The sequence below is a fragment of the Centropristis striata genome, chromosome 24, assembly GCF_030273125.1.
Source record: "Centropristis striata isolate RG_2023a ecotype Rhode Island chromosome 24, C.striata_1.0, whole genome shotgun sequence".
In the NCBI taxonomy this organism is placed as follows: domain Eukaryota; kingdom Metazoa; phylum Chordata; class Actinopteri; order Perciformes; family Serranidae; genus Centropristis; species Centropristis striata.
In genome coordinates, this window is record NC_081540.1 from 19,659,515 (window position 1) to 19,671,632 (window position 12,118).

Genomic DNA, 12,118 nt, shown 5'->3' on the forward strand with positions numbered 1-12,118 from the left:
GAGCACATACACACATTCCCCCCCATGAATGCGAACTGACAGGCCCCTGTCAATGAGCCGGTATCTAATTTGGACGGTGGGAGACCAGTGAATATTGCGGGACACTGGGCAGCGTCATAATCGTGTCTGGCACTGGCATATGCATCTGTCTCGGTCCCTCTGTGGCTGCTGGACGGCTGCCCGGAATAGTGCTGCGCTGCGCGGTTTTCTATTGGCTGCAGCATCCCGCCGTGCATGGCTCTACAGGGCGGGTTGGACCCCAGGGCTTTTTTCTATCTCTGCTCTGACTCGATGCTCTTGTCCACTGTCTCATAGCACAGAGGCTTTCGCCATTCACTGCTTTGTATGCAATATGTTGTAGAGCCTGTGGGCTTGTAGTCACCTCGTACAATGGCACACAGCAGCAATCGGGGGACTTAAACTCAAGTGGCTTCTGAATAACCTCACAACTGCCTTTTCTCTGGTTCATCAGCCTTGTGCTCTTTAGAGCGAGCACCCCTCCGGGCAGTTTGCACATAAATTCACATTGACATGCCTACACAAACACGCCTGTTGAAACATATTACATGAACAGTCACCCATCATATTTAGCACCATTTTCTCACTCTGTTTCTGTCTCTTCTTCGTTCCAGATTACTGACAGAAAGTGCCTTGTGAGACAGCATCCTTACTTGAAGATCCCTGGGCGTTTCTGAAGAGCTCCAGATTTTTCCCCTCTGCAGTCGAGATAGGAATCAGCCGCAAACACCCTTGACCTGTTTGTTTGTCCTTATCTGTGCTCAGTGTGAAGAAACCACAAGCGAAGCAGTGGAGGCACTGCACTGCTGGCCAAGGTGCCAAAGCTCAGAGAGAGTAGGTCCTGAGGACTGAAGCCACAAACTGGTAAACCGTGCCATTGCACCTCAAAATAGTACCACATTTGCCCCCAAACATCCACCCTTTGCACAGATATCATCAATCATTCAACGGTCATTTTTTTGGGGACATTGGTGCAACTAGTAGAGCTTGTCTCTGAGCATGCCCCCTCGGCCTTGTCAGAGGTCTGCACCTGAGACTTACTGATTAATGAACAATTAGCCGTGTAACTGACCAACTCCACAACAGCAGTGCAGTCCCATGCTCCGCTCACAGAGACTTTTCCAGTCCATTACCTCCACTTTCCTGTCCGCAAGGTCATCCACTGACCTGAAGCAGATTATTCACAGTTGCATGTTCCATCAGTTTTAGTTGTTTTTATTTTTTTTTTACTGGAGCACTTTTCACTGAAACACCTCCTCAGAGGATAGCCTCCTCCTTAAAAACCAAGTGGCTCCACTCCACTCCTGCTCCACAGCCAGCGCTGCTGACATGGCTCTAAACATTGCCTCGATACGGGACACAAAATGGCTGACCCTGGAAGTGTGCCGGCAGTTTCAGAGAGGGACTTGTTCACGCAGTGATGAGGATTGCAAATTTGCCCACCCACCCAAAAGCTGCCAGGTGGATAATGGGAGGGTGATCGCCTGTTTTGACTCGTTAAAGGTAAGGACTGTTGAATGTAGTCAGTTACTGCTGAGTTCTGTCCTTTACTTTTTATTCTATACTTCTGGTTACAAACCGACTGTAAAACCTATAACTTCAAAGCCCTCTTCATTAGATTAATTTGTTGCCATGAACACCTGGCGTACTGGTAACACTACAGAGACTATCACAATTTCTGCATAACCTCATGGAACTGTCAAACGATGTAAAGCCAATATGAATAATTGGAGTACCAGTATAGTATCTGACATAAAACGTTACAGCTTTGTGGTTCCTAATGGACAGGGGTGTAGGTTGTCTGCTCAAATTAGCATGTGTGTCAGGTCTCCATGCTGTGCTGCAGTTAGCAGACCAGTCTGACCTATGAAGCTAAAGGCCAGAGAGGTCTGTTGTCATGTTCACTGTCACCACAGGTGTGTGCATGTGTGTGTGTGTGTCTGTGGGTTTTTTTATACGGTAAGTTCTTCTAATGTTACCATGCCTTGTCCATCATCTGTATATGTGGGCGAACATCTGATCGCCTTAAGTCATTCCAGGGCTTCTATTCCTGGGTACACGTCAGCTGTTACACACAACCAACAACCAACATAAACAGCCAGAGCTTGTTTTGTAATCTCCCATTCTCAAGGATCCAAGAAGAGGGCATATTTTCCATATTCTTTTTTATCAGAATTATAATTTTAAATAGAATGAATTGTTGTTTTATTTGGTTGATATGGTAATTCACAAGAGGCCTTTAAGCTACATTGAATTATTTATTCCTTTAATAAAGGCCTGTAGTTTATTTGTTGACCCTACATATGAGGACTTATGTCGCTATTATATTTGCTGTGTTCAATTCACTTGTTTTTGCAGTTTTAATAGTGCTAAAATATGTTACGTTAGCTTAACACCAGACACTTTGCAAGTCTCCCCAATTATAACAAGGTCGCTTCATACATACCCCCACATGCTGCAAATAAAATGACTGCATCCAAGAGCAAGCCATTATTTTCAAGCTGCGTGGAGAAAAAAAACAGCAGTGACAATGATAAATAGCCAAAGAAACTAGAGCAGAACACTGAAACTGTGAGGAGTTTGGGTTTTTTTGTGAGCATGAACTGTAGCTGCATTTCACATATACAGCAGAGCAGTGTGTGGTGAGTGCATTTCACATTTTTCAAGGTTGTATATGAGGTCAGTAACAAAAGAGAGAGACTAGATTCACACCATGCAAAGAGCTGCTATATCCAATATCCAAAAATTGTGACCCTGTACCTCCTGAAACACATGGTCAGCCTTCTAGAATTTCACATTTTTAATACTTGGAATCCATTGAGATCATTACAAGTTGCTCATCTTCATTTATTTATCCAACATTTTGAAAACAAGCTGCGTTCATGGTGCTATCAGCTGTTTTCTTGGCTAAGACGTTGCTCATGGTAAGGCCTGCTAAGTTATTGCTTGCAGCCAGTCATTGAGTGACATTCCTTCCCAGATGCCAGGTTTTGCGAGCTGTTATGCCGTTACGGTTTAACGAGCAAACAGCTGACTCCAATCGGGATCGATTTGTTGTTGCACCATGCATGGGGCGGCCTGACATGGATCCTCCGCACATGACAGGATTTTGCTGTTCCTTTAAAACTCTGAGCAGTCATCCCTGACAGAGGAAACTAAATGATCGGAGCACTCCACCTCATACTAGTGCTGCCTTTAATTTAGACTTTTCTCAATGACATTTACCTTTAAGGCAATCCACTGGGAAATCATGCATAATCTGTACCTTAATAAGCAAATTGAATAAAAGGCCTATGCATGTTGTGTTAACCCTAGATGGCTTTTAGAGGCAGTTATAAAGTCACTTATCCTGTCACACCTGTTCCCTGATAACATGACTGAGGCTTCTCACTATGAGGAATGCTCTCTCATCATTACACTCAAAGGCCTCCACATCAGTGCTGCTGTCATTACTGGCTTGTCGCTTACTTCAAGGTTAGGCTATAGGTCTGCTCCATTGTTTATATCAATGTGTCTTTGCAAGGGGTACTTGTCCATATTGGGCTTTGTTGTCTGACACTTTTTATGTGATCAGATTGTCTGCCTAGCCATCCTTCTGTCCTATTCTCATGCATGCATTATTTCAGGAATGCCTTGAGGGAATTTCTTCTAATTTGGCACAAACGTCAACTTAAACTCAAGGATGAACTGATTAGATTTTGGAGGTCAAAGGCCAAGGTTACCGTAACCTCACAAAATATGCATTTGGCCATTATTCTGGACTTCATACACTAATTGTGACATTTCACACACATGTCTAAAAGGATAAAATTATGAAGTGATCACATGTTTATCCAAAAGGTCAAAGATCAGCTTCACTGTGACTGTTCAGGAACAGACAGCAGGCTTGTTACCTTATTTAACACGTGGTCACATGCTGAATTGGTCACACTAATCTCGATGGCCACTTTTTCTTTGTGATCTGTTGTGCTGTGATGTGTGTGAAGCATCCAGATCTAAGGATTTGTAACTTCTTTGCAGCATATTTATTTGTAACATTGTCTTCTGTCATGGCTACATAAGAATCTGGACAGGCATGGACAGGAAACTTCAACTTGGCTGGTTGGCCGAGGCACTTTCAGTTGTTCTAATATCCTGTGTCTAACAGAGCAGCATCCTGGGAATGCAGGAATATTTGAAACTTCTACTGTCTGGGCTTAATGCCTGTGATCCTCCTGCACCACCATATAAAACTTATAATATTGTTTATCTAGGAGTTTTGCTGCTTTCATTGTAATCTGCTCTGGGTAAGCCCATCAGCTAAGAGTCTAACACAGCTATATAAAGTATATAGACTGTGATCTGACTCTTTTTGCAGCCAGTTGTTCTCTCTCACACTCTCTTTCCTGCTCATTTTACCATACAATCCAGTGACAGAACGAGAATACAGGATTCTCTGTACTTTTAACTCCAACTCGCCCCCTCTCCCACATAGACTCTCCTCGTGACAGCTGAGAGAATGAATGCTTTATTTTGCATTAGGAAATGTGTTTCGCTCCACGGCAGGCTGATTTCCACCCCATTACGCCCGTATCGTCTTCCTGGGTCTTCTCATCTGATAGGGTTATCATGCCAGGGTTGTGTGCTGCCAGGCGTGACTTGGCCAATGATCAGAAGGGTCCTTTTCATAAACAAGTGAAAGGTACAGCTCAGGAGAGGAGTAGAGTGGGAGGTGTAACTCTGTTGTTGCACTTGTCAGGCAGCAGTAGGCAAGCATGCCAAGTCAGTTGAGAATTTGTACTGGTTTTTGTTTTCAAAGTTGGTAAAAAAAACACTGTGTTGACAATAGTTTCTACCTGTTGAACATCACTATAGCCAAGGGACAATTTTCCAGCCCATTGCCAAAATAAAATAACCGGTTTCGTATCTTTGCACCAAGGTTTATTTTAAATGTATTTTGATATGATGCATTATCTTGATCTAGAGTTTCGAAAGTTATTTAAATAATGCATATGTATGAGGAGAGATTATTTAGGCCTATTATTTACAGGGTGTTTGGGTTGTGCATTATTTACACAATATATTTTGGGTGACTCTTGTCAATTATAGGTCTGTCAAACTATTTTATCCATCTAGCAATCATCTTCTGCAACACAGCTATTAAGAGTAATTAATTTTAACAATGTCGGAGGACTAGTCAGAGCGGTTGCTGTCATTGCTTCTGGCTTGAAATAGAGATGAGGTAAGTGCCTCGTATGTTTTTGCTGGGCATAAATTACATTTGGGAGTATAATTTAGTTAGTGTGTGCATGCATCCTTATTGATGATTCATGTAGAACAGGCCAAGGATAGGGATGGGGTGCAGTGGGGTTTTAGAGCAGCCAGACAGTGGTGAAGTTCTATGGACCTTAATACCTGGTTTTGCATTTTCTGTTAGTGTGATTTGCATGGGACAAATGAAGACGAGGTATCATTCCTGCTAGTTTTACCCCTTGCTCTCTCAACTATGAAGCTCCTGACTCCACTGCGCTGCTCTCAGCACTTCTATAGCGTTATGTCTGGGGGATTATATTTTGTCCTCCTGCTCTACACTGTGGGCTTTAGAAATAGTCCCTCTATGCTACATTTGTCATCGCTCAAAATAGGACATGCTGCTTCATCTCTGTCCAACTAGAGCTGTAGTCACATTTAGTTGGTTGACATGATATAGCTCACCAGGTATCATTCATGCCCATTGAGACGTGACATGAAAATTTGACACTGGTGACCTCCACGATAAGAGTAGCAGTGGGAAATGTTCTGATACGTCAACAGTTTTTTCACTCATACCTGGCTCTCTAGAATGTCATTCTTTAAATCCAGAATAGTCCAAATAAGTGTATGTTTATTTTGTGGCTTTCTCATATATTTGAGGTTTGTCTGCATGTGCTTTATCTTTTGAATTAGGGAAATTGCATGCAAACTAAACAAGTGCAGACAGGTTTGATGGCTGCAGGCATAATGTGTCATTTAAACATTTGCAGAGTGTAGTTGTTATAGTAGACCACCTTAAAGGTAGATGATTTACGGCCAATCTATAGTGCATGGTCTGAAGTGTATGACCAAGTGCATTTGGGGCTTTTCCAACTCCAATTTTGCTGGTTATTCGGTGCATAATTTGAATGCAAAGTAAGTTGAGTGGGGCAAAAGGGTTTTAGTTAGTGTCTCAATTAATTAGGTGTGCTTTTGGCGTAATGTAAATTAAACCAGTCAGAGTGTCTCCGATTCCCTTTAAAAGCCAGGTGCATGTGTAAAAAGCGAGCGTTTCTCTGCTGAGGAAACGGATCTGCTTGTGCGTGACGTGCAGCACAGCAGTGACTTTCCCCAAACACCTCACAGGAGATTACAGAATACTGCGGCACTGACTTTAGACCAGGTTTTTGTCGGTAAATGGCGCGATCGCTTTCTGCTGCCTTAACATAGCAATGCTTCAACCTCCATGGTCTGAATCTGTTCCATTGAGAAAGATAGAAATATCATTCACATGTGGGCTGAACAGTCCCTTCGTAAAACTTTAACATCATTCACTGCAGAGGATGAAATAAAATCAATACAGGCAGAACTGCGACTCCAGTACTATCTCAAATGATGTGTCAGGGTTGGAGCCATTTCCTCGAGGCTCTCCTGTTCTTCACGCTGTTCTGTGACCGTGGAATGGTCATAGTGACATAGTGGTAGTGGGGATGAGGGGGGAAGGGTGCTGTGGGAAACGAGCGCAAATACCTACGTTAATGGAGTAAATGCAATCACACCAGTCATGTCATGTGATGATGTCACATTGACTCTGACAGTAGCCTTTTGTTGATGCTTATTTTTTCCCCCCTCTCTCTGTGCTTCTGTCTCTGGCCATGCTGACTTGGTTATATTTCTTTCCTCTGCAGGGAAAAACTGTTCATGTCCAGAGCATTTCATTTATGTTTTTGGGCTGTTTTTCTATTTTTCCGAAGAAGGAAAAAAAAGAATTTTTCCTGCAGAAATGTTTTGAAACATCTCAAGGTCTTCTTTGTAAAAACAAAAGGCCTTTTACATAAAAGATCACATGTCTGATAACGTGGTGTTGAGATATTCTCCCCCACATTTTCTTTTTGTACCAGTCAGTTTTTACCAGGCTACCTCCATGCCTGACTGAGCTTCAATAGTAGGATAGTCTGGTCCATCCTGGCACTATCATGTTTCGTCAGGTTGCGGTTGTCAGAAAGAAAGTGGTGGAGCAGGAGAAACAATAGAAGCTACTTTGAGGTGTGTGGGGTGTTTTCTTATTTGTGTCACAGACTCGCAGCAGCAGTCCCCCTGGGGGTGAGGTGCCCTGGTTTCCCTCACTTTGTAAGAACATCTTAATCCGGACTTTACTTCAAAAGAGCATAAGTGTTTTTTGGGGGCGTGGGATGGCTGGAACCGGTAAATAGAGAAGCGAGGGAACGTGGCAAGAAGGGAAGGTGTTAATATTTGGAAGGAAAGAGAAGAAGTGAATCAACCAAAGAAGTAAAGAAATAAGAAGGTGGGAGTAACTGTCTAGCCAGGCGGGGAACCAGAACATTTTTTAAACAAGTTATCGAAGATTTTAATCAAGTTTTAGTAGCAAAGTGCCTGCGACCTTGGGCTAATCTGTTACTTTATAGCTACCAGTCCAGACGGAAACCAGACAGTGAAACTTAAACACTAACGGATACTTAAGACAGCTTTTTTTTAAGTTTAGAGATTCCTCTGGTTTAACTGTAACTTGTTCCCCCTGGGTTTATTGCATTTGCATTTTTGTTTCTTTTTATCCTTAGGAAGCCTCCGTGAACATGAACTTTATGCCCATGGCCTCCCCCCCCCCCCCCCCCCCCCTCTCCTCTCTTGTTTTAAAAGATGGGCTCGGCCGCATTCCTCAGCGTAATCCTCTCGAACTGGGCCACACCCTGGGCAGAGCAAACATGTGGAGGGGAATGTATGCAGCGCAGCGGGAGTTGGTGTTCCCCCATGGTCATTCACACAGACACAATGAGGCACTGACTTGAGCTTAACGTGGGGCTGCAGTGGATGCGGCATGCTTTGATGAGCCCCTAGGAGACCCCCGCCGCTGCCGTTTCTTAACACAGGCCTCCTCATACACAGACACATGCACGCACACTCGCTGGCTTCCCTGTGCAAACCATGCCAAATTTCATTTGATCCATGTGATTTCACCCCCTACACCCCCACAGCCCCAGTCCAGCTCATCTGAAAATAGGTCCAAAGATAGGAAAAGATAAGAGAGAGGCAGGAGGAAGTCAGAGCTGCTAGTAAAGTCTCATGACTCACGTCTAGTTTATCTCATCAGTCCTATTGTATGTAGTGAAGGTCTCACTGGAAAAGTGTCAGAGAAAAATATTTTTTACTAATGGATTTGAACCACCATTAATCTGAGTAATACAGAATATTAAGAGATGCACTTGAGTCACGTAGAATGGCTACATTCACATAACGCTCTTATCCAAAGTGGCTTTACAAAGTTTTTGCTGCTTTTTTTACCCTTTCACGCACAGAGAAAAAGACTTCCAGCAGTTTCTTAATAAGTCTTAAAAGGCATTGAATTTATTAATCAAGAAAAAAGGTCTGAATCAGTAATAACAAATCTGAAACCAGTCTGTCAAAAGACTTAAAAATGGTAAAAAAATTGGAAGTAGGTAGCCTGAAAGCAAGGCAAATCTGCTGAGCTTGTGTTGTATCTGGCAGATGCGTCTCTCATTCAGACAGAGTTCAGGCCAATCCGCTGTCTGCTAGCTAGTTGTCACTGTGCTACACAAGGAACCGTGAATCTGCTATTTCAACAAGATGTTGCAGAGTGGTTGAAACCAGAACAAAGCAATACATACGAGGCTCGCTGTATTTTATGAAAAAGTTTTCCAAACTTGGCACAGCGGGAATCAAGGAAGTGAAATCCAACATGTAGAGTGAGAAACATTGCCAAGTAAGTCTGCCAACAAAAGCCAGTTATTTCCCAAGTCCCTCGTCTCTGCCATGCAGTCATTGATGTTGCTTTCTTCTGTTTAGGTTATTGTAATATTTGTCTTGAATTTTATTCCAAATGGCATTAAAAAGAGGCTTAGGGCTTAAATCTAACGTGGGAACCCTGGAGAAAGTTTCATAGCTGCTGTAGCTATGCAGTTAAATCAGTTTTTTTTTAACTTCGGATAAATATTTACATAGGTAAATTATGTAACTTCAGACTACACAGTATAGCACTAGACTGCTGTTGATCAGAGAAGCTGATATAGTAGGGTACATGTCATGTGGCATTTTAATTGGGCCACTGCTCTGACCCACATCTGTGTGTGTGTGTGCTATGATCCCCATATTTCCTCTGGGTCTTACTGCAGAACTGGACTGTCGTATTCTTAGACTCTTCAGACATTACAGGAAATGAGTAAAATGCTCTGCCACCGTGATACACGAAATCAGTTATACATGTCATTTTTCCAACTGAGTTTTGTTGATACTGCCGGTTTACAGTGTTTAGACTCATTTTTGGTAGCACATCTTGTCCTCTAGCAACAGGCATTTTGTTGAACAATTTTGGCCTTTTATGTGGGCAGCAGAACTAAAAATATAACACAAAAACAACTGAGAATAGTTGGGTAGTGGTACATGTGAAGGCAGTTTTGTGTTTCTTAAATCGAGCAAGGATATTTCAGAAAAGGGAGTGTTGAACTGCAGTTAGAAGTAGTTATTTTTTGTATTCAAAAGCATGTGTTGCATCTTACATACTACTAATGATAATATTATTAATATAATCATTTGAACATGCACGTGCTGATCAGGGAAGCTGGGGTGGTGGATGGGTCGAACAAGCGGCTGATTTATACCCAGGAGAGCGGGGTTCGCATCCCGTGTGAAAATGAAAAGTAAACTATTTTTAACTTAAGTTAAGTTCTTTATGTAAGTTGCATGAATCACGTTTTTGAACATAACTTACATTTTTTACGTAACTTGCGGAAGTCACGTGATCCTTGTTACTACTTCATTTCCGGTATTTACGTACATTTATTTACTGTTTAAACTGTCTTTTATAATGCTTTACTAGAATTTTTTTGGCCTAAACTAAGGTCAGTGGTTTTACAACATAAATCCACAGAAACTGCAGCCTTTATTACAACCGCGGACTGTATGAGTGCTACACTGTAAAAAATGTCTGTAGATTTTACGGTGAAAAACTGCTAAACCATGACAGTAAAAGACCGTAAAATGATAAATGAGTTAATTCAGTTTCAGTAACAATTAAACACTGTAAATGTATATATCAGCCAGAACAGTATTTTTACAGGTTTTAAATTAAAAAAAACATTACTCTATTACTGAAAAATACATTGACACCGTGTTTGTAACAAAAAGCATCACTGTAATTTTTGCATTTATTTTTTGTAAAAATACTTTTACTCACTGTTAAATGTACTAAACACCATATCTCTAACAGAAATATACTGTAATATTTAATGGTAAAATCTTTAATTTATGCGGCATTCATAAAGTATTTTCTTGTCACTTATATGTCAAATCTTTTGATGGAAAAACCATTTATTTATGCGGTAAAAAATTGAATAAATGCAATCTTAAACGTGAAATCAACAGTGTCAATATCTTTTTACCATAATATTAGAAAAAAGTTGCACCGTATTTATTACGGTAACGTTCTGGCAACCACAGCTGCCAGTTTTTTACCGTAAAAACAACGTTTTTTTTTTACAGTGTACTTTTAGAATGTGCCATTGTACCGATATGTGCTGTTATTTGTGGTACTGACATACAACCTCTTCTTCCGATTATGTTGGAGAACTTGTTGAATGAGGACGACCTGATGGAAGTTACGTCAAACAAGATCCATGGAAGTTCATTAAATCACATTGTCCTTTGCAACCTAAATTCAACTGAATACCATACAAAGAAAAATACATCTAATGGTCAAATTTCATTGTAAATAGATACATCATACTGAGTTGATGCACTCTTTTTTATTTATGTTTTACACAGCATCACAACTTTTTTAAATTGGGGCTTGTAATGTGATCCTCCACACATAAAACCAAGCAGCTGTGGCTACATATCCAATGCACCTTCCTGCATCGTTAGCTTTCCCATTTTCCTTAAACGATAGATGCAAGGATACTTCCCTCCATAGTCACATACTCATCACATTCAGCCACCACTGAAGCCCCATAAACACTCTCTTCTTGTCCAGATATATATTTGGGGGACACCTCACAGCCCTTTGTATTCAAGCTTTTACTGTATTGCTCAGATGCATTACAGCAGTCATATAATAGGGCTGCCTCCTCTCTTTTCCACTCTGCCTCTCTTATATCATGTTATGCAGTTCTCGTTTTGAACTTGAACTCTATTATATCTTCTCTATAAAACAGAAAAATGTATGGCACTACTGTTGCTCATGTCAGATTGAATAGTAGGTGTTCGTCACCCAATGAGCCGCCTGCAACATGATGGAGAGACTGAAAATCTGCCCATCTGCTGTACCAGTGTCTCACCTGGTCTCAATCCGCCCACTATCTCTGACTCATCCTCTTTTTCCATCTCTCTCTGCTGCCCACAGTGCTGATAAAGTACTAGATTCTCTGCAATCTTTTTCTCTCTTTCTCTGTAAAAAAAAAAAAAAAACTTAAATCAGTGCTGCAGAATCAATGCCATCCTCACATTTGGTGATTTCAAAGCCAGCTGGACTCAAACTCCCTTACTGCTGCAGTAGTTGTTGCTGTTGTGAGCACCTCTGCTCTGCAGTAAAGCTGAAGGCAGATCTATGGCGAGGGAGGCAGGAGGCTCGCTGCGGGCTTGACCTTTAGTATTGCTCTCATTAATTATTGATGCATAGTTTCATCATCACTCATCAAAGACAGACTCAGGTTGTCCTAATCTAATTTCTACTGAGTAGCACTTATTTGCTTGCTTTGCTCAGCCTCATTCTGCCTTACACGATTCCCTTTATGAATGTATATCATGTTGGAGAAAATCAATAGTGTCAGCCTTGTTTTGGGAAAGCAAGAGATGCCTACAGCTCGCCGCAGTATGTTCCTTATGTTGCTAGTATACAGAAGCATATGGTGGTTTTCTG

At 41.6% G+C, this 12,118-nt stretch overlaps 1 protein-coding gene across 10 annotated transcripts in view; it reads left to right on the plus strand.

Moving 5' to 3' along the window:
• mbnl2 (muscleblind-like splicing regulator 2) overlaps positions 1-12,118 on the plus strand; it is a 60,582-nt gene that overhangs the window by 8,944 nt on the left and 39,520 nt on the right. For all 10 annotated transcript variants that reach the window (XM_059327852.1, XM_059327856.1, XM_059327853.1 and 7 more), the window contains exon 2: positions 633-1,521. In XM_059327852.1, coding sequence (XP_059183835.1) covers positions 1,348-1,521 — 174 coding nt within the window. In that variant the 5' untranslated portion in view covers positions 633-1,347. The remainder of the gene's footprint in view (positions 1-632; positions 1,522-12,118) is intronic.